General features: G+C 33.7%; 2 protein-coding genes across 4 annotated transcripts; one reads left to right on the plus strand and one right to left on the minus strand.

Annotated features, from left to right (window-relative positions):
• Nucleotides 1-1,246: 1,246 nt before the first annotated feature.
• On the plus strand, nt 1,247-5,445 carry LOC131848932 (uncharacterized; the record flags this gene model as incomplete). The annotated part of the gene is made up of 4 exons (XM_059198892.1): nt 1,247-1,802; nt 2,106-2,310; nt 2,779-2,938; nt 4,757-5,445. Coding segments are annotated over 4 exons (1,089 nt in total), but the record flags the coding sequence as incomplete, so codon positions are not given.
• A 6,445-nt stretch (nt 5,446-11,890) lies between these two features.
• Nucleotides 11,891-23,534, minus strand: LOC131848936 (myeloid leukemia factor). Of its 3 annotated transcripts, none has more exons than XM_059198898.1 (8): nt 23,275-23,534; nt 22,949-23,112; nt 22,447-22,529; nt 21,759-21,861; nt 18,961-19,081; nt 18,344-18,445; nt 16,744-16,839; nt 11,891-13,438 (listed from the first exon to the last, which is right to left on the minus strand). In XM_059198898.1, exons 1-8 carry the CDS (start codon nt 23,325-23,327, stop codon nt 13,345-13,347), a joined length of 816 nt encoding a protein of 271 aa, XP_059054881.1. In that variant the 5' UTR covers nt 23,328-23,534; the 3' UTR covers nt 11,891-13,344. The 3 variants fall into 3 exon arrangements, with proteins under 3 accessions (XP_059054881.1, XP_059054880.1, XP_059054882.1); XM_059198897.1 differs by having other exon boundaries at nt 22,949-23,124; XM_059198899.1 differs by lacking the exon at nt 16,744-16,839 and having other exon boundaries at nt 22,949-23,124.
• Between the last annotated feature and the right edge of the window lie 381 nt (nt 23,535-23,915).

The raw sequence follows: 23,915 nt of genomic DNA on the forward strand, positions 1-23,915 counted from the left end.
GTCTTTGTTTTATTGGATGATAATCGAATGCTTCACCGGACTACGCTAAGTTTACGCTGGCGGGGCACCAATAAGGGATAATGAGATGAGTATGAGGTCAGGTCAGTTAGCCCATCGCGGCAAGTTCATCAGGGATCAGGGTTTCTATGGGGAAATGCGTGGAGTGGAGAAACTACTGGTCACTTATTTCACCAAGCAGTTTTCTTTCTAAGTTTTGTTTTAATTGTAGTGTGCAGATTAGGTAGTGAAATTACAGGAAAAGAGGCATGACATCTTAGTTCTGTAGCGGATGAGTGATAACATGGATGTCAATTGATAACACCATGTTGTATATAGGCGACGGTTTCCGCTATCAGGTTAGCCGTCGGCTTTGTTATTTTAACTACGTAAAAAAAGTAATTATAACTAAGAAATAGAACGAAAAAATGTAAAAGAATTGAAATTTTTATTGCTATGCAAGATTAAACAATCAGTTTGAAAGCTAAGGTTCGATGCTCGAGTCGTGAAATGCACGTGGCTCGTTCCCGCTGTTCCGAATTTAGTGGCAACCGTGATTTATTTTTAGTGTTCCGTGCTCGAATTACGAGTAGAGATCACAATGTTTAAATTGATGTCTGTCTATCATGGTTATTTTGCGCTGTTTCACATGGCGTAGATATTGACGACCTACTAATGACCTATCACTACCAGCATTCATTATGTACGTACGTAATTTAAACAAAAATGCATTAGTTTTTAATCTTATATGCGTAGGAAGGAAGCAATCATGATATACTTTGTCCATTATGTCGCCCAGCCGCACAAATAATGCCGCAATGCGAAATATAAAAATATTTTGTATTGTATTATTAGTACTTTCGAAATTCATCACACTTTTAGCTTCAGCGATGATGAATGGTTTAAACATTGTTTCGTTCTAATTTTGTCATCGTTAAATAAAAGTATGATTCGAACATTACCGCTAATTTGGATTAGCTATCGTGGCATAATTTGAGATGAGATGATGCTCAAACTTACATGTGTATTTCCCTTTACAGAGCGTGAAAAACCTACATCATTGGTGTTAGAGAGGCAGCGAGAGGCGCTCGTAAAGGGCGTCGAGGTTGCTAGCGAGCGAGGTCGAGACGATGGGCAGCGGGAGGGCCCGGGGGCGGAGGCCGAGCCGGCCTCCCCCGCGGTGGGGCGGTGGGGCGCCGAGTGGCCGAGTTGACTCGCTTCGGTGGCGCGGGCGACGGACCGGCCGCCGGCCGGCCGGGCCCGCGACCTGACCGGACCGCCGCTGCCGGCCGCGCGCTGGGGCCCGCCCCGCCGGCCGCTCGACCTGACGCCGGCGCGCCACGAGGACCTCGCCACCAAGGCCGAGGCCACGCTGCGCCGGCTCCTCGTCACCGACAACTACGACTCCGTCAGCAACTTCATATCGCTCTTCGAGGCCTTCGAGGAGACCCCCGAGCAGCTGTACGACGTGTACGAGAAGTACTCGCCGCCGATCAGAGCGAGGAAGCACACCTGCGTCGGACTGGGGTTGGAGTTGATCAAGAGGTGGCGATGTTTGAACAAGGAGTTCGCCGGGTTCGCCGCGGCGACGGCGCTGCTGTCGTGCGAGGAGGCCGTGGTGGACGTGCGCGAGTACGTGTGCTGCGGCGACAGTCCGGCGGCAGTCATCGCCGCCGAGAAGGAGCACGTGATGGTGGGCGTGCAGATCAGGATCGACGGCCGGCCCGGCCTCCTGCTGGCCGATCCGGGCTACCACGTGCCGCGCATCGTCACCGTCATGGCTGACAGGGCGTACCCGAACACTGGTAATTGTTTATATGAACATAGTATATGAAAATGATGCAATTTGCCTTAAATTTATACTTTGTACTTTTACCATAAAGAGCTACTTTTTCGTTATGGACAACAATGCACTGATAGTTCCGATCGCGCTTTTAATCATCAATAAAGAACCTAAGCAAAAGATAAGGTAACCAATGTTGGCCTCACAGGGAATATTACTAACGATCTCCTTCCTCGTATAGCTACTATACAACAAGGTTTTCTGTCTTATGAATTCCATCAACTTAGAAAAAAAGGATTATCTAACACGGTATCGCCTTTACCAGGTTGGTTCACGCAGTCAGACGAGCCACACTGCCGTAAAGAGTACAACTACGTGTTCAGCCCTCAGAACAGCTCCTACGTGGAGTGGCAAGAGAAGGAGACCAGGGGGAGCGTGGTGAAATGCCAAACCTCCCTGGTGTACGTTGCTAGGCCGTACTTAGATGGAGTCAATGTGACCGAGAGAAGAAACCTGGTCTACAATTTTAGGTAAATGGATAATGATAATTTAGATCAATCATAAATGATCGTGGCCTACATAATGACTGCTAATGCGTTTTCTTCTAATGCAATTGGAATGACTTTTATTAATTTATATATTTATTCTTTTGCACACAAAATTATATACATCGCGGTTTTAATGCCTAATGGTATTCTCTACCAGTCAACCGTCGCATTGATCAGAGATAGTAAGGTATATAATACATATCTCTCTTACGGGGGTAATACTTTTATACACGCTGTCACACTTTTAAGCTCATCCAGCTTAAAAGATGCTGGAGGATGATAACACACAGTTCATACCAGAAACAGCTTATATAGATTGAAGCAGCATTGCAGAGAAACCCACGCAGACAACTTTATATAAAAGTTCCTTCTAATAAATACTTTTACTACTACAGTGACTTTTTTGTATGAAGTAGCTTTTTTTTATTTATGTTGATGATTATTGCGCAGGAGTCTTCTCTCTCGAGATCAAAAAGGCCATCTGATCGCCGGGTTGTACTTCCCGGTCGGTGCCCGGGGGAAAGATGCACAGTTTACCCTCTTTTTCGACAACGGCACCGAGAAACGGAAGACCAAATATAAATTCAGCACATTTTTGGACACCAATAACGTAAGTTATAGATTTAAACACTAGCAAAGCAACATCATGTAGATACATCTAATATATAAAATTCTCGTGTTACAGTTTGTAACAAAACCCCTCCGATACGACTCCATCGATTCTTATGAAATTTTGTATGCATATTCAATAGATCGGCAATATAGTAAAATCGAGTAGGTATTATCTATTTTTCATACCCATAAGTGATAAGGGTTGTCCACCCCTAATTATTTTGGACAAAATTTGTATTTTTTAAAACGTGGCATTACAAATATTATTTTTACCCTTCTATCACCAACCCCTATGTTTTAATAGCGATTTATAATAATAATAATATAAACTCTAAAGTCTACTAATGACGTCCATAACCTAAAAATCAGAACCGTTGCCTTATCAATGTAATCAAATATTCATATTCTAATAGTACAAGTTACGTGCATGAACCAAGCGGAATGATATTTAATATCAGTAATTTCATTTAATTCAGGGTTGCAACCGTCAACATATGATTGTCCTAATGACCATTGAAAATGCGATAATAATTTCAGTAAATATAGGGTTATTTTAACTGTCCACTGAATTAATTATTAATGCTGATCTAAATAAATGGATAGAATATTATTTTATTTTGACTTGTCCACGGTTTATTATTGTTATTTTGTGGACAAAGTTACAGCAGAATCTAGTACACTACAGCTCAGAATCATTGCAATCCTGCCTAATCCTTGTTAATGCGTATTTACTTAACTTGCTCATTCTTCTTAACGAGTTCGTTCAGAATGAGTGGTAGAATAAAAAAATATGTTTTTTTTTTAAATTGATGATAATGGTAATGAGCAAGAGGTCAGGTCAGTTAGCTCATCGTGGTAAATTCACCAGGAATTTTACATAATGGTTCTCAGAGATATCCGCGTGGAAGTCAACTTGACATGGTATATTGCTAACAATGAGATTATTAATCCACATTACTAACGATCGCCTTCCCCCCACCCTGTGACTATTCAAAAGTGCTTATATAAGTTTATTTGAACAAAGATAATTTCTATTCTGTTCTATTCTATTGTTCAATGTCCGTGGCCGATGGTTAGCGTGTTATCGCTCTGATTCATGTGAACATCACGCAGCCAGCTGTGTTAATGGATGATAAAAGGATGACTAGATGTTTACGTATATCTCCGTGTAATAGCGATATATTAGAATCAGCTTTTCTAAAATGAACTTCAATCAATGACATTAGTATACAGATTAGATAAAATCGAAATGTGTAGGATCAAAGTCTGTATTTACTATCTTGTTTAGTAAATAGGTATCTACTTGCGTACAAGTACAATTATTGTAGATATGTATATTAAATAAATACAATAGATTCATCATATGTAGGTACGACGAAATTACTAGTTTAAGGAAATGTTTAAAATCAATTATGGTTTTATTATATTTAATTAGGAGGATAAATATGTATGTAAATTTAATGACGTAACTTTTTCAATGTAACTTAATAATTATTATTTAAGAAACGATACCTTGTAATACAATAATATGTCAGGACAATCCACATAGCGCACATTAGTCTAAAGCTTAGCAGTTTGTGTTATGACAACTGATATAAATACATACATAGAAAACACATAGAACGATACAACCAATGATACTCATGTATACAAATTGTTGTACCGTGCGAGGAATCAAACCCGCAACCATCGGAAGCAAGACGCTGTGCTACCGCTAGACCACCGAGGCCGTCGCTATTAATATTGTTTATTTCTTTTATAACATATTTAATGCGTTATATCTTTATCTATATAATACATGTTTTCTTTTCACTAGGTACCACAAGCAGTACACGAAGAAATAGAACTATGCAATGCACAAATGAACTACAAGATTGGTGAACTTCGTCTTATTATCTGGAAGCTGGCCAAACTGATGTCCAACCAATCATTCATAGATCAGATGCTCGAGATCAACGACGACATCTGCCGCCTGAGTCTCTGACAGAATATGCAAAATGGCGACCAAAACAAAATGGCGGACGCCACTGATGTAGCCGGAAATAATGCACTTTAATTTCCTTTACACCGTAATACTTTTCTTAATTTTCTTATACACTTATAATAATATCAACCAAGTTTAAATAAAAGTATATTAAGTTGGTTACGGGATTTGATTTGCTTCTATTTTTAAAAGGTTAATGTTTATTTATTTGTAAAATTCACTTTAGTTATAATTTTATATCGAATATTGTGTATTTAATGATTATTTGCGCAATTTGTTTTAATCTGAAATAAATTTCTATTCCACAGTCATAAAATCTATTTATTTATAATATTCGTCTAATATTACGGAACAAAGTTGGTACATATGTTTGGAATGATAATAAAATGAAAGACACCATAAAATTGATTATTTTATTTTACAATCACACGGGAATAAGTTGGTTCTTTTACTTCTAACATCAATAATCGAAAATTTATAACTACACGAGACAGTTCGGATTTGTATGTAGCGAAAAACAATCCGCAGTAAATAACTTGGACATTGCTAATGAAAATCCATAGGTGACCATCGACAAATTAAGACACATTTTAATAGTTAAAATTTTCTGTTTAATACTAAAACTGAAATGTACTCCCTGCTAGTACAGTGGGAGGATATGATTATTATGATTTTAAACAAACTTTGTTTCTTCCAAACTATTGTCACACTTTGTCACGTGTGACGTGACATTCATAGATAATTATAGATGGCCCCTAACAATCGAATCAATGGTCAAGTTATATACCAGAACATTGTAATGCCGGACGAGCCGGTCAGCACCTTTATACTTTTGCGATGTAAGAATTTTATTTCACAAATATACAAGGTAAACACTTGGATAAGGCCATCCAATGAGTAATTAGACAATTTTGTGACTATATATGAAATTATTAAATGATCACTTCACCAAAAAATACAAATACAAATGTGAAAGTAAGTTTGTTCCGTCGAGCCGTTTAGTTGTGAAAAGGCAACAGATAGACAAAGACACTTTCATGTTCATAATATTTATTAGCTGTTACCAGTGACTCCTTACGTGTTGAATTTAAATAAATAAAATTTCTAAAATAAAAGTAGCCAAGTTACTCCATATAACATTAGCTATGGTTTCAGAGATCAACAAAAACAGAGAAAATTTTATTTTTTTTTAATTTGATGTTAAGTTAGTGCCACATATACTTTCATATGCATTTAATGAACAGTAGATAATTTCAAATTACAAACAGACACTTCCATTTTATTTATTTGTATATACTATATCGAGTGATCATTTATTATTTTCACAATAAATATAAAACGGCTAGCACGCACGAGTAACATTTCTCCATTTCAATATGAAAATTTACATTGTGCATGGGAATGTCCACTTCTATGCGAGTGGGCGCGCCCACGTTCCAACGTGACAAAGCAAACCCTACAACTCCCTGAATATTCTTTATTGCTCATCCCACGCACAGATTATATCGTTACATAGTATTCTCCTGCAGAAAATATGTCACGGGAATGACTTATCAAAATGAATATTCATACAAGAATTCATTTTTTATTCCGCGATTTTTATCGATAGAAAATAAATACGCGGGAAAAATTATCTATGTAAAAATTAAAAGTACAGATTATATTCGCCAGATTTGTTCTGCAGAAAATAATATGCGGCATTAAGTTCGAGTAGTTAAATTCAGTCAAAGACTTTTAACTCGTGAGCGGATTTTCTTTTATTACGCATGCTAAGCACAGATTATATAGCTACATAGTTATCTCCTGCAGAAAATATGCCACGTGAATAATTTCTCAAAACGAATTCACACAATATTAAATTTTTTTTCCGCGATTTCTGTCTATAGAAAAAAAATACGCGAGAAAAATTATCTGTATAAAAATTTAAAATACAGATTATATTCTCCATATTTATTCTGCAGACAATAATATGCGGCGATAAGTTCGAGTAGTTAAATTCAGTCGTTCACTTACTTATTCACTTTACTGTTGGGCGGATTTTTTTTATTGCGCAGGATACGCACAGATTATACCGCTACATAGTTTTCTCTTGCAGAATATAATATACCGCGAGCACAACTTCTCAAAATGATTATTCATACTCCTCCGTCTGCGAAACTTTCGTTAAAACGGTTTCAGAGTTTTTGCTTCACGTATCAATATAATGATTTTATTATTTCAGTGCATGTAAAGTAACGTCAAAAGCAACAAAATGTTACGCGTGTGTGCTAGCTATAATGGGGCATAGCGAATTTGCAGCCACTTAGATATTGAACCTAAGATTATTTCAATATCCAAGCTAACCTAACCCCTGAACAAGTATCATACGAATCTATCAGTAACCACGTAAGTACTGTACAACATGCAAGAGAGAGAACGAGACAGCGACATTCAACGTTCGTTTCATTCTAAGCGTGTTGTAACAGGAACATATTTACTGATACACTCGTTTGTTATCTGTCTATAAGGCTGAGTATGTACATAATTATAGTTACATTAAATAGGAATTTATACATTATCCCCTACCAAATACACGACTAAATCTATATTTCACTAATTAACCGATGCATGCTATCTAAGAAATAATAGACCCCGAGACGGGGCCTTATTTCGTCAATCATTTCTTCCTGGTTAAAAACTTGAATAATAATGTTAGTAATTTATAACCCCATTTAGCAATGTACCATGTCAGGTCGACCTCCATGCGGTTCCCCCTGGAAACCATCGTGTTAAATTCCTGGTCAATTTACACGATGGGCTAACTGACCTGACCTCATGCTCATCTTATCATCCTCCACTGGTGCCCCGCCAACGTAAACCGTTAGCGTTCCATTATCATCCACAAAAAATAATGGTAAGTTATATTACCTTAGACAACGTCAGCTGCGGTTAGGACGGTGAGTTTCGGGACAGGAACCTTTTTTGGGTCATAATTATGGACCTTATGCTCTATAACCTCATAACTGGTCTTATTTAGGAATTTTATTTTAACAGGTTGTCTTTGTGAGATTTAAAAAAGCTTGTTTCATATCTGTCTTGAAATTTATATGGATTACGTAATCTCCGAACATTACCTCGGGTTGTTGCGAGTTCGATTCTTGCGCATTACAAACATTTGTATTCATCATGCATTATGTAAGTATTTACAAGAAATAGTATTTATATATTTTTATCAGTTATTTAATACGCATAGAATAAGATTAGCTTATTTTGGAACTAGATGGTACTTTTTTTAAAGCATACAAACGAACTTGCAGATCACCTGACGATAAGTGATTACCGCTGTCCATGAACACCCGTAACACCAGGAGATTTGCAAGTGCGTTGCCAGCCGTTTAAGAAGGAATAAGCTCTTTTCTTAAAGGTTTCAATCGTATCGGTGCTGTAGAAACTGTTCTACCTTACGATTATTATGAACTTACTCGTTATTTCCTAGAGAATATGCATCGGTTTGTGCTTATTTGATAAACGAAGTGGGACAGGGGACACATTATTACCCGTCATACCTTTAAAGATGGCGGCAGATGCCAGTTAAATTATATCTTAAACATCACGCTGGTCTTCTGGGGGTGAAGGTTGGGGCATCGGGGTGAGCCACTTTGCCTCGACATCTTTAAGCATTTACGCAAAATACGATTGGCATCTGATCAGTTAGACCATGTCAAGTCAAAGATACGCCACGCGCCCCCCGCGATGCACCAATAGCGACCGTGATCACAATATCTCACAGAAAGAATAATCATATTTCATCATATGGTTAAATAAATAAAATGTTTTAATAAATTAGTACGTTTTTTATATCATTCTGGCCCACATACACATTCTAAATTTTAATTGAGTTCGACATATAGAGTTGAGATCGAATTCGAAAAGAATAATCGTGTATTTCTTCATAATTTTTTTCATTTAGAATGAGCAGAGATGTATAGGGACTGCAATAACCAGTAATGTATTAGGTGGGTCTTTACACAGTCGACCTAGAAACCATTGTGAGTAAATTCGCCCTATCATTCTCATCCAATCATCTTGCATTGGCGTCTCGCCAACATATACCGCAAGTAAGAGCACCATTCCATCATCATCCATAAAAAACCAACTATCTATACTTCGATAGTCCCTATCGAAGTACCCACCTAAAATGGCAACTTGTCATGATACATATAATCAACTATACCACCAAAACTCACGTTACTTTGATATAATTGAAAACGTCATAACCCAGTGTTTTAATATTTATTTGCCTTATTGACTCCAAAGATCATTAATTCGAATCAGGCAACAACAAAAAAAATGTGTGCCTTTTAACTGATTTCCCATGTTTTTCAGCTACCAACACAGTCGTTGGTTCTAAGCCAGGGTTTGGCATTGCCAGAAGTTCAATGCTTCTTGATTATTCCATCTGGGATCAGCTATGATTTCAGTGAATAATGATATAATTCAACTCGCAGCCCACCGGAAATCTCTGTCAAAAAATCTAGATATCTTTAAAAATGTATTTTTTTATCAATACTTATTATTTATCTGTAATAACTAACTTGGAGTACAGAATACTAATGTGTTAAGAACAATTTACTTGTATCTAATAATCTATAGCAACTATATATATATCAGTTGTAATATCCAGATTTCTCCACAAAGCACACTACTTATATCTAATGATAAAACGATTTAAAACTATCATAAAACTAAAACACTGTCAGTATTAGTAATATAAATGTATTAACTAATGTCTATAAGCCTTTAAACTGTAGGAAAATGAATATAAACAACAAAATACTGGAAACGCGTGTAAATGTAAACTTAAAACACGTTTTAATTTGAATTAACAGTCCAATTAATTAGTTACAAATTTAAACATTTAGAATTTCATTACAAAAACTCATCGAAAATTTCTTTCAATTTTCCAATAGTAGACAATAAGTAGTTTGTTTTTACTTAGTAAAATAGTACTTAAATGAATATAAAGAATCGGTTAGATTCTAAATCTATCTCTAAAATTAAAATTCATTTTGATTATCCAGTAAATATCTCCCACATGCTCTAAAATCTAAACTACTAATACTTTATCACTATCTTCCAAAAAGAAAATATCCCAAAAGAAAGCATTAAACAGAATAGAATCGCATTTTTAGTCTTAAGGGCTTTTTAATAAGCTACAAAAAAATATCACAAGTTGAAAGTAGATACGCTTTACTATATATTTTATTAAATATATTTATCTTGTGCATAGTCAATTATCAAATTACAATTTGAATTTCAGAGATAGTTTTACAGAATATCACTTCAGAGTCGATCAAAATGACTAATAAGTATTTATGTTTGTACTTAAGAAATCAGGAGGTATTGAAATGTATAAAATAAATACGAAACGTCCATGGGCGTAGTCAGGTATGGGAAGAGGGTAGAAAGGGGATAAATGTGCCCACGCCCCTCCCTTTAGCCGTGTTTTAACCGTAAATGAACGGTTGAAATACTGTTAAATGGATATTCGAGCTACGTCATAAATTAACAAATAATATCCTTTACATGTTCTCTCATATAAAAAAAATTACCTTTCCTCCGTGACCTCTATATAAAATCCTTGCTACGCCCATTAAAACGCACAATAAATTAACACAAAAATGTCATGAAAACTTGAGGTATTTAAGAATAACATCTATCAGTGAAGATTTAAAAGCAATAAAATCTAATAAAACAAAATGTTAACCAATATTCGTTATGGAGACGCAGTCAACAAGACAAAAGAGGTTTCATTGTTCTATTGATTAAATAACAACATAACTATGTCATTTGTTTTGTTAGAATTAATCACCAAATCGCCATGAAACGAATGTAAGTTTTTAATATGATGAAGTATGTTAAACCCCATAGATGCCTTTAGACAATACGTTCTTTCACGCGTGTGAATCAACCAAAATTAGCGCGGGAAAACTAGCGTGCGCCATCGTGAGTAATTGAAAATCAGTGCTGCAGTGACATTCTGCGGTACTAGCATTCAGCTCATACCGCGATTTTAGCTTTTAAGTTATTCTATATTTTTACTCTGTATTATAATGCTGAATAAATTATTATTATTATTATATTTTGTATTCACTCTATACGCGTATGTTTCATGTTATTTCTTTTAAATTTCATTCTTTATTCCACAGATAATATTTTTCATAGGCACGTTTAAGATTAATAAATTATCAATTACTCTATAATTGTCTTTGCTCCATAAGATGTCCGCCATTTTGCAATGACAATCATTAAATAAAAGGCGCTAAAACACGCGGGACTGTTTTATTTGGCAACGCGCGGTCTTTTTTGTTCTCTTTGTCTAAATTTATATGCTCATTCTTTACTGCGTGAAAGACCGTCCATATAAAGGCAACTAATGTCTGTAACTATAAAATGAATTTACCAAACATGTTCCATATGTATGGAACGTCACATCTCAATCAAAAGCTAGTCAGCAATTTCTGGCTGTCTTAAGATTTCACATCCTAACCAATACACACATTGACCACTAACGGTCTAGTATCAACTCATCACTGAGGTATCACGTTTTCGTATCACGGAGCGATAGCAAGACAATTTTGCATAGTTTCCAAAATACTGTCATGCAATACTTTAATCCAAAATGTATTTTAAAATCCTGGCTAAAATTAAAAAAAGTTATAAGCACTAAACAATTCCAAATAAATGTTGATGACATTATAATGATAGTGTAATAAATCTACCAGTTATACCATAAATAATACATAAAAAATATACGCAAATGAGATGAGATTCACAATACATTGACGCTAGCGCTTATTTCATATTCACTCAAATTGGAAAGTAAAAAATATCTATGTATATTTGTTTTAAGGGATTATTACACCATCACATTAATAGGATAATAAGATAATTAATAAATAGGGTAAAAACTAACTACCATTCATATTTGTAAATTATGATACATATTATAACCCCTTAAATAAAATTAAGAACAGAAACTTGAAGTAATAACTTTAGCAACATTGTTTTATTACATTATAATATTATAATGATCTTTAATTTATAGTTGTTATTGTATGCAATGTGTTGCGTAAAACTGTATTTCAGTACTCAATTTACTTATTCAATGCACAAAATTTGTGTAATAATGGCGGACTAAATCTTTTGTCAATACTTTTAAAATGTAACCAGACATCTTGTCAAATAAAATTAATTACGCAAAAACTAAAACAATAATTATAATATAATTTAAAATATAGTAATCTCTAATCTGCATACAGTTCATTTCGCCACTAGAACAAGAAAGTTTGACCTGCATTCCTAGTACATTTAAAACAGAAAAAAGTTTTAAGTTCGTCTTGTCTATGGAATGTTTACAAAGTAAAAAACATTGTAAACAAACATGTATTGTCACGTAGATAGAAACTATAGCCCAATGAGAAAAACAGATGTTAGACGTTGCATTCTCATTCTATCTCATGCGTACAGCGCGTACTTTATTCCCTATTAATAGTATTATGCTCAGTTATTATTCTTCTTCCAGAAAAACTAAATAAAATATTAGGTACATACCATAGACAATTTCATATTACACAATCTCGACATACACAATCAACTCACGTGGCATTGAGTGTATATATAAAAATACTCATTGCGTCTTTTGTTTAAAACAAATAATAGTACAAAATCATATTGCTACCGCTCGAAACCATTTCCTACCAATATGGATTATACCTATCCACGACAATAACTAAATATGTATGTCTTTACCTTTGTTAGAACAAACAGGTCATTCAGCTACTATGTTGTTGTACACCTTACTTATACACAGCATTTGTTTAAACATAATACTATTCATCCAATACATTGTTGTTTCACGAAAAATTCTAATCGTCCGACTATTAACAAAGTTTAATCAAAATTTGATGATATACAAACTGAACTCTGTCGCAAAAGAAACAAAGTACATTCTCACTTATCTTTAAACTTTGCTGTTTGATACACTTTGTTAATATAGTTAAACGGGTTTTAACACTAATAAATTTGTGGTAAATGAAGGTATTTACTTCTCTCGACGTTGCGACTACGTTATATTAGCCGTGGTCACGAGCTGACTGACTGAGAGGTAAATACTTATATTTACCATTTTATTCGTATTAAAACCCGATTGACTATATTAATAAAAGTACATTAACAGTTTCGTAATGAATTATTTCGTGATAACCCCTTTCGGTATCCTTCAAAACAATCACATCATTTACATCTAACATTCCTACACATTACATTCTACAGTTGCGTTTAGTTGTTGCACAGTCCGGTAATAAACGTCATAAGATATCATTGCGTCGTTTCTGCGTTTTGTTACGTCTGATGGACGGCTAGTTTGTGAGGATGGTACATTAATTGTCGGCGTTGGAGTGTCGGTGGGTCTTCTGGTGTTTGTGCCTGTGCCGTTGAGGGTGAGAGCCGCCGTATACCTCGCGGACGCTGGTACTGTAATATTAAAACCATATATCATCATACATTATATTAATATATGAACAAAACGTGGTGTACAAAGTTTTGTTTCACGTATTAAATTTATTAAAAAAAAACCAAAGAGACATTATGCTATGGTGCAGAGACCAAATACAAACACATATCTTTATATTAATACAAGAAGCAAAAACTTTGTACCCCTTTTAATGAAAATTGCGCAGATGGAGGAGTGTGAAATATCGTACACTTATACTTTATATAAAGAAGGAGTTCAGAATGCAAATATTAAAAAAAAGAAATACAGTAAATCAATAAAAAAAAAACACTACACATACTATCCTTATATTACACGATTGATAACAAAATGTCAATATCAAATAATGTCAATAGATTGATAACAAAACGTCAATGTCTAATAATGTCTATATTGTTAATTGACAAATCAGCGAATCGAGGTTTGTTTCTGTGCCGTTATCAAAGAAATCTATATATTAATACTGAAGCAAGTCTTTGACAAAAGAACCTTAACGATGTTCAAACATATAAATTAATAATGGTCGAATTTCAACCACTAATACATATAGATATGCACTACATATTGCGTTTGTATTTAGATGCATAGTGTTCAATTTGTAATGTTTAGTGCCACAGATACAGATACACAATAATAATAATATCTCAGGACAATTTCCCACAGCGTCATGTAGTCCCAAGCTAAGCAAAGCTTGTGTGATGGGTACTAGACCAGTAATATAAATGCTAAGATAGAACACGCAGTCCAATACAGTCATACTCATGAGTACAAATGTTTGCATCGTACGGAAAATCAAACCCGCGACCATCGGAAATAAAATGGTGTGCTAAACCGCTAGACCATCGAAGCTATGAGGTTGTAGGGACAAGACCGTAGTGCCCCTACACAATACATGATGTTCCTATTACATAAAAAATCCCATAGCTTTACTGATTTTCTGAATAGATGGGGTTTTGTGTATATCAAACATATCCATCATTATTTTTATTATGTATAGATGTTGTTTGTTCCGTTTTTAAATTACTAAATTGGGATAACAATACATGCCAAGATAATAAAAAAAAACTACACATGATAAAAGTCAAAGCTTGATGTGATTTAAAAATATAAATAGCAAGTGAGTGCATACTTCAGTGGTGATACTTCTATTTACATAAAGTTTACCCGTGATTATGGCGGTTGAAACACTGCCGAAATATCGGGAGCTCAATAAAAAAAATCTTAGAATAAGTTATCAGAAAAAATAGGCAGATTCAGATTAGCACATTGTTATTTCTTTGAGAGGAACAATAAAGAGTTTAATATTTTATAAATTATCAATTATACAGATATAATATAACAAGATTTGAAATAAATAGCATTTTTATATTGTCATACGAAATCAAGATGCTACTGAGTGGTATCTACTTTATACAAAATAATATTTAATTTCTGTAAAAATTATTACTGCATTTGTTATCTATATCTTTTAATATTCCTATTAAACAAATTTCATTGGAAGTTTCAATTAACACCTATCATTAAGTTTTTTTTTTAAGTTAGTGCGTTTATTATCGACTTTCCTATACGAATCCATAGAGTTAATTGCAAATTTTTTTATACTTACTAAGCCATCGAAAGAAACTATGATTATGAATATGAATTCAAACTATTTTTATTCGTATCTATTGATAAAGCCTGTAAAAACACCAATTTAAAAATATTATCACAAAATATATTGCGTATGTTTTATTATTTATGTATGGGAAAGGGGATTGTCAGTAATGTGGACTCCCATTGCCCATTACTAGCAATGCACCATGTCAGATTGACCTCCACGCGGTTCCCCTTGGAAACCTTGGAATTTATCATGATGAACTAACGCCTCCGCTGGTGCCCTGCCAACGTAAACCGCTAGCGCAGACGGGTGCACCATTCCATTATCATTTAAAAAAAAACTATGCTTGACTTATAGTACCTATACTAAATATATATGAACAATATAAAAACTATCATGCACACACAAACAAAATGCGACTATAGCAAAATATTTACATATGTAAACAGCCAATATATGTAATAGACAGCGTGCGTACATTTACAGCAAAGAAATAGAAAGTATATATATTAAAACATCAAAGTATATTACGATATCTCTAATAGTAGTGACGCCTCCTCCAGTATCTGGAACTGTCCGGACCAATTAGAATTTGGAATTTAGATTCATAATATTAATAGAAAATATGATTTAATATTAATGAATTAGTGCTAGTTGGTAGTTTGTATTCACAAAATACACCTTAAAAATGTAAAGTTACAACAATTATTTAAGAGAGCAACACGCAAATTTCTTGCTTTTTCTTCTTGTGCTAACATGTTTCCGAATAAGCAGTAGATTAAAAAAAATAAGTGTAACTATTCGAAAGTGCTTAAAATTTACTTTATTTGAATATAGAATTTTCTAATTTATAGTTAAAATTAATTAGATTAAGTTTTTTAAACCTGTTAATTGTTGTTCTTATGTAAACTATTTAGTCTGTATATTTATGGTATCTTTATTTATCTGTGACTCTTTTGTTCATCTGAATTTTCAAATTTAAACAAGAAAATATTCTATTTACCAAACTATTATAAATATTTATATATTTTATATAAAAGTATGTTAGTTAATAAGTTTCACAGTTTTTCTCTAAATTATAATTAAGGTATTTCGTGAGGATACTAATGTACATTATAAATTATATAATTTATACAAAGTACAATAACACCTCCAAATGCTATTGACGTCATTCATCCTTATATGTTCAGATCAAATATTATGTTAATGAAAATTCCCGCCAAATGTAAACGATGACATAAGGAACTATTCTTAATATGAGTACAAAGTAAAATAACCCTGCCAAACGATAGATTACAAATATTTTTTAAATTTATTACTTAATGAAAATTCCCGCCAAATGTAAATGATGACGTAATGAAGTTTTCTTAATATGAGTCCAAAATTAAGTTAAGTACAACCCTTCCAAACGTTAGAGATAAAATATTTATTTATTAGTTAATAAAAATTCCCGCGAAATGTAAACGATAACGTAATGAACTATTCTTAATAGTACTCCTCCAAAGTAAAATAAACCTACCAAAAGCCTAGTAATTAAATATTTTTAAGTTTATTAACATAGTTAATGAGAATCCCCGTCAAATGTAAATGATGACGTAATGAAGTATTCTTAATTTGAAGCATTTTATTTTTTTAATTACCAAGTAGGCAAATTCGTGTTGTTAATAATGCCATAACAAGTGAATTTACCTGGAGGGTAGTAGGTGGGAGCCGGCGCTGTTTCTGATTGGCCGGCGCGAACTCGGCCGTGAGTGGTGACGAGGACTGGACACATCTCTACTTGTACTGTAATATACATGCCAACTAACTACTTTGTATATACTGTAGGGTTGCCAACCCCAAATATAAATAGAAAAACAGAACTTGAAATTGGAATAACCAGAACAATTCATTATTTATATTATTAACCGGGTTTTAACAAATAATAAATAATGTATATTAAACACGAAAGTTTAAAAATAAACAGAACAATTCAGTTTCATAACCGCACTTTAACTATTATAACTCTATTACACGTAGTAACAGCAATTACTACGTGTTGAGTTACTTATACCTTAGTTAGTATAGCATTGTAATATGTAGTGAAAACTTTTAATTAAAAATTAAAAGATTATTTAATATTGAAAACCTAGGAAATATAGCTACTTAAAATTTTTCCAAGAGCTCCCAGTACACTACAAAAACTAGGATATGTCCTGGGAAAACAGAATGGTTGGCAACTCTTATATACTGAGACAGGTAGATAGATACAGATAATGATTAAACAGAGAGAGAGAGAGCTCTCCCTGTTGAATGACGAAAAGAATAAATACTTAAAAAGTATTAATATGTTAAGTAATGAACTCATTGTGTATTCAAATTAGATCCATCTATCCATCTCTGCGAAAAAAACATTATAGCATATTTATGTATATATAAAAATTAATAATAGTGCAAGAAAGATAAATACAATATTTATACAATCATGCCATACTAACCATATACACCAAATATTTTAAGCGTCATACAATAATATATATATTGATATATAAATATTTCAAGTGTATCGAGTAAATATGTAATATCGCATAATAAAAAATATATTTAATTCACTACTTAATGGATTTATATTCATTTGTTTAATTGACTAAACAGCAACTCGGCGACCAGTCAACACTAGGCCTCCAAGCTATATCCGAACTCTTTTCAATGCCTGATGATGCTTCGTTCAGAGGCGAAACACGTATCGCGATATGGGTGTAGACTCAATAACGGTCGGAATTTGATCGACATTAGAGAAGGTCATAACGGTAGTCTAGTTTCCGCACTGAATACTTGTGATCTTACACAAGCTAATTGTAGCGGAATTAAATAAAACAATATAAGTCCATTAAGTAGTGAATGGATTTCCGCAATATAACACCTAAATATATATTTAATTCATTAAAAAACATCTAGAAAAATTGCTTTACTTGGGAAAGTTCTAAATGTTTCGCAAGTTTACTATACTTTCTATATATATATATGAAAGAAATATACATTTGGAAACTTTGGAATAACCGTCTGACTATGTCTAATTTTTTTTATTTCATTTATTTTTTCTTATCATTATTTCTATATTATACTTCTCTATATGTTTTTCCTTATCTGGAAATTTGGAAAAACCGTCTGACTATGGAGGCTCGTCTAATTCAATTTTTTTCTTTTTTTTTAACTTATTAGTATGTTCTAATTTATAAAACAGACGCCGAAACAACTATTTAATACACTTTAGACCAATTCTAACAAATAACATTTAAAAGCTACTTACGAAGGCGGTGGTGCCGGCAGTGCGAGACGAGGCGACTCCATGCGGGAGCCTGGGGCGATGGCTTCACGCGCCCTCATCATGCCCGCCTTGGTTTGGAACTCTCTGAAAACATACGAAATATATAAATAAAATATAAAATACATTATAATATCATGCACTACAATACATACATTACAATACAAATACATACAACTGAGTAATTGCCCCTCTGGCAATAGTGTAATATAGTAGTCTTTTTTTTAAATAATTAACTTTTAAAAAAATATAGTCTGCATTTTTACAAGTGCAAACTGTTGCCACTTTGCTACTGCTATACACAACACACAGCTACGAGTGCATAAGAATGTACCGAAGCGGAAGTTAAGGACCTTCCCGTCCAATTCTAATAGGTACCGAAATTACGACGCGCGACGGCCTGAGCTGAGGCTCGAACCCTAGCGGTGCTCTCAGACCAAAGTATCCATCAAGCAAGCTCAAATCCGACAGGCGGGAGTTGTCCTTCAGCCGCTCCATAAGTCTTTTTGCGGGTTTGAAGTGCCATCTGAACTCGCCCCTATCGTCTAGTGAAGCTGTAAAGGTCAAATGCGGCCTTAGAGTAGAGAAAAAAACATATTTACCTGTCGAAATCTTCAGCCTCCTCCTCATCGAGGTTAATGAACTCCTGCCTCTCCTCAGCATCACCGGAGTAAAAGTTTTGTTCCCGCTCGATCACATGCGCGCGCTCGCCGATATGGTGACCTGGGTTATTACAATTTCAATTATTGGAGGGAAGGAGATTGATTGATTAATGTGAACTGATGACCCTTTTGTAGCGGTTTCTATGTTGTCGCATGCCTAATCCTTGTTAATGTGTATTTATTAATTTATTTGTTTGCAGAATACAGTGTTAAAATCAAATGATTTAATTAGGATAACATTGATTTATAACAGCAACACGCAAGTTTCTTACACGTTCTTCTTGTGATGAATTTGCGTTCCGAATGAGTGTTAATAAAAATATGACTTTTATAAATAAAAATAAAAATATTATATAAGTAAAGTGCTTATAATAAGTTTATTTGTATAAAGATAATTCCTATTTCGTTTTTCAATTCTTTCTATTTCATTGTACTTGTGAGGTTGACCTCCACGCACATCTCCCTGTAAATCATCATAATAAATTCCTAATGGTTTTACCAACTAACTAACTTACTATACTAGATGTCAATATGGTAGAATAAAAATAATATAAAAATGGATCAATGTTATTTTTAGTTAAATAAGAAGTAAAATATAAAAGAAAGTTATGAAAAATAATTTTAAACACAAAAGTTTCTGTTTATGTATATTATATGAATAATATACACATAGTTATACAACCTTCCTCACGTACACTGTACAGTTGTACACCTCTGCGTGGCCGAGGTGGGGATAACAAAATAAATTTAAATTCATTTAGCTTTGAACTTATTGCATAACAAAAAAAAAATTTCGCTTGGCAATCAGTTACATACTTTCTATAACATAAATATATAAATAAATTTCTCTTGATGGCAAAAATAGATTTATTAAAGAAAATAGTAACAAAAATATGTTTAAATAAAATAAATATCTCTTGTCTAAATATGAATTAATAACGAAAATAGAAAAAAAACATCACACAAGGGAGACTTCCCTCTCTGACAAATGTGACTTACTGTAAAAAGAATGAGGGAGAAGTGAGGTGGCAAAAATCACGCAATTTATAGGAGCCATAGTTTTTTCTACGTGTAAAAAAATTTAAGAGCAAGCCACGCCCATTACACTAGCCAAATATCACTCGAGCCTCTAATTACGTAGTCAACTACTGTGAATTACCGATTATGTAAAGTCATCTTTCTATTCCTGGCCAGAGAATGATGTCATATTCAACAACTTCATTATGTAACAAAAAAATCGTTCAGTTTATTTAAAAATTTGCATAAACACATTGTGTTAATTTCAGCAGACCCACAGACTAATTTTATCACGTAGCACTGCCCACGGAAAATACAGATAATAATATTCGATGTTAACTTGGCATTTCATAGTTGACAGAATTTTTTAAATCGGTTATATATTTTTTGAGTTTTAGTCATCCATAATAAACAATGCCACGTTAGGGGTACCTCCCCCTAACGTGACATTGTTTATTATGGTCGACAAAGTGTGACAAGAGGATAAGAAGGGGCACACCCCTTCTCATTTTTTAAACGTGATTACAAATTTAAAAAATGAGAAGGGGCCTGCATTGGCGTACCAAAGTCGTCGGGGCTGCGGAAGGTTGCTTGTACATTCTCATAATCCTGAGAAAAGGTAAACACAAGAAATGCTTTGGGGGTTTCAATGGTCAGGCAGTACCCGTTTACCTCCTACGGTATGAGTGGGTTCATGAGGATTTTCTACAATGCATCATGAAATGTAGGAGGGGTCCCATTCCTGGGAAGAGTTTGTATGTGTGTCTTAGACTCGTATTTAAACGTTAGTATCAAAACACAATATTAAACTATTAAAATCTGACTAGCTGTGACAGAGGGGGTATTTACGCTAAACCCATTTTTATCCTAAAAATGGGTTTAGCGTAATTAGAGATCGCCTTATTCACTACAACAAAAAATTTAACCTTTCCTCATTACAATATTAATTCAGATACAAATATAGATACTGTAAGGAATAGGATATATCACCCATGAGTAATATCAAATCTAATTAGTTTACTAAGGTTGTGGTTTATTTAATCCTTCATGACTGTTAACCATAACATGGTTATCAGTTGCATCAAATTGTAAGAGTGTCACTAAGTATGTACCCATCACATGTTATATAAAATTTACATATATATTAATTATAGTAGTATTACTAAAAACTCAGTAGTATCAACATATCTATCAGAGATCATTTCTTTTTTTTAAGCTATGGCCCCATCAAAATTACGATGATTTTCCCGATGTCACGATTAGAACAGACTAAAAACAGGGTTCATTATTTTTAGTAGATTAATTATGTTGAGGATCTGAGAGATGAGTCCTTACAAAATGTAAGTATTGCTGTTATTAACTTTGACACATCCACATTTCTCTCAGTATATCGAAATCCAACATTGTGGTGGGCATAGACTACCATCAATTCCCAGATTAATTTGGTCTCATCAGTTTTTTCATCACCAAAAGCAGTAAGAAATATGGGTTAACAAAAAACTTTGTGTAAGCTAAAATCAAACTCACAACCTGTCAGTATAAGTTGAGGACTAATGTAATATGCACTCTATTCTCCGCATTTAGCTTCTTATCTGGGTCATTGTGTGTGAAGTTGATGACTATGGAGGAGTCATGGTCTACACCACGACATCCTCTACTACTAGTTGTAGAACCTACAACTACTATACACCCTTGATTTATAATATCAGTTAAAAACTCACCAATAGACATCTTTTTAGTCCCAGTGCGGGAGTCCTGAAGAGTTTTACGTGTTTCCTTAAGACCATTTGGTCCTATTTTGGTGCTGCTACTAGTACTGTATACCTGAAGAAATTGAAATATAAAATAATCACATTGTAAGACTGCAAAAATAGAATATAGAAGATACAAAATAGAATTCAAATTGCACAACTTTTCTAATGATTGTGTAATTGTTTATAAATAAGATGGTTATTTATAATTAAACATTAAAACTACATTAGAAATATTTTGTCCTATCCTTTCAGACAATTATCCTAATTTTAAAAAAATTACAAAACATTATCAGTTAATTTAAAGTTATTTTATGAAAAAAATACAACATATAATTTATGTAATAGTCCAAGGTCCCATCCCATATCTGGGGGCCCACCAAATGTTACTTATTATCTGAGAAAGGAAATAGGTGGGATAGAGTAGTTTAATATATACTCCAAACATATGCAAGCTTGCTAGCTTTAGCTGAGGACCAATTTACAAATACCAGATTCTATCTTCCATCTAAATAAAGGAGATAAAGTTGGAAATAACAACTAGTACCAAAGTAAATAATAATTACAAATAGACAATTTATACAAGTTTTATTTTAATATATGTAATAAACTTATAATAAAAGTATAATAATAATAATAGATATTTTATTATAATTACCTGTGGTTTACCATTAGGTCCACTGGACATTATAACTGTGCTGCTGCTGAATGAGCTTCCTGTGCCCATGGATCCATCCATATCTAAAAAATATATGTTTATGATAATTTGTATAGTAATATTGCAGAGTTGCTTTATAATATTGCCATTTTGCCAATGGGTGGTACCTTAGTCCTCCAGAATAGCATGAGGATTATCATGGGTACAGCACTATGATGTTATGTTTGTGCTATTTATCTATATAAAGTGATGGTTGCCTCTCAACCACCATGTGGGCAGTCCACTTATTTACTATTCTATTTACAAAATAAAAATAAAGGTACATATTTTAATTGTTTTGATTGGTGTATAATGTAAAAGAAAGCTATGGCACACAAATAACAAAACAAAAGGCAAATGGAAAATTTTTGTCTATGTCAAATAACAGGCAAAAAATCAATAACTTGTAAAAGTATTAATCAATAATTTCCTTATATAATTTAAACATGCAATTATACAGTACCTGTGAATAATCTGTTAAGCATCGGCATTTGGGGCATCATAGGCATCATTGAAGTGCAGGCGTGTCGGGGGGCAGCAGTCAGCGCCAGGGGGCCGCCGCCGCCGAGCATGCCGAACGGGTCAGAGAACATCGAGTTCATCATGCTGTTCATCTGACGCATATGCCTAAAATGAGAGCTGTGGAAATTACCACATTTACTAAACGCTTGCCATGTGATTAACTGTCAAAAAAGGAAAGCGAAGCGTATGCTTTTAATTCCCTATTTTATTTACAATAGCATCATTGTATTTTATAGATTACTATTGTATCAATAAATTATTACTTACCCAAAGAATGGATCATCTTCAAAATCACCCATCAAAGATCCAAACAGCGACATTTTCAGTTCTCAAAAAGAGAGATCTTTAGCCAAATATCAGTAAATAACTCGGAATTAAACACAATAAAGCGAGTCAACTAATTTTTGTTACACTCGCGAAAGTTGTCACGGAAAAATTACGATCTATGATAGAAATTTCGAGCAAATTGCAAAACTCGAAGGTATAGCAATCACAAACGAAGGAACACGATATTATTTTTTGCAGAAACCCAGACGACAAAGAATGTAAAAGAATTTGTCGTTTATGTATTTGACGAAATAAAAATAGTGTTGTGACGAATTATTGGAAAATGGAATTGCCCGAACAGAGTGAATAGTTAGTGTGCCAAACTGCCGATATCGGGTACGGGGTTTGAATTTTAGCCGTGCTTTATACATACAACGAGTTTGACGATTATGTTCCTATTGATCTATGTCTGAATCGAAATGTTCATAATGTAATTGTACAAAATATAACTATATATAACATAATATAGTTAGGTAATATAAATAAAAAACTGCGCTTATTACAAAATTTGTTTTTATTCATCATCAGATAAAAAAATCCGACATTAATTATAAATCGTCTAAAAATTGATAATAAATATC

This window comes from Achroia grisella, unplaced genomic scaffold (assembly GCF_030625045.1).
Source record: "Achroia grisella isolate CSIRO2021 unplaced genomic scaffold, CSIRO_AGI_Agris_v1 utg6026, whole genome shotgun sequence".
Lineage (NCBI taxonomy): Eukaryota > Metazoa > Arthropoda > Insecta > Lepidoptera > Pyralidae > Achroia > Achroia grisella.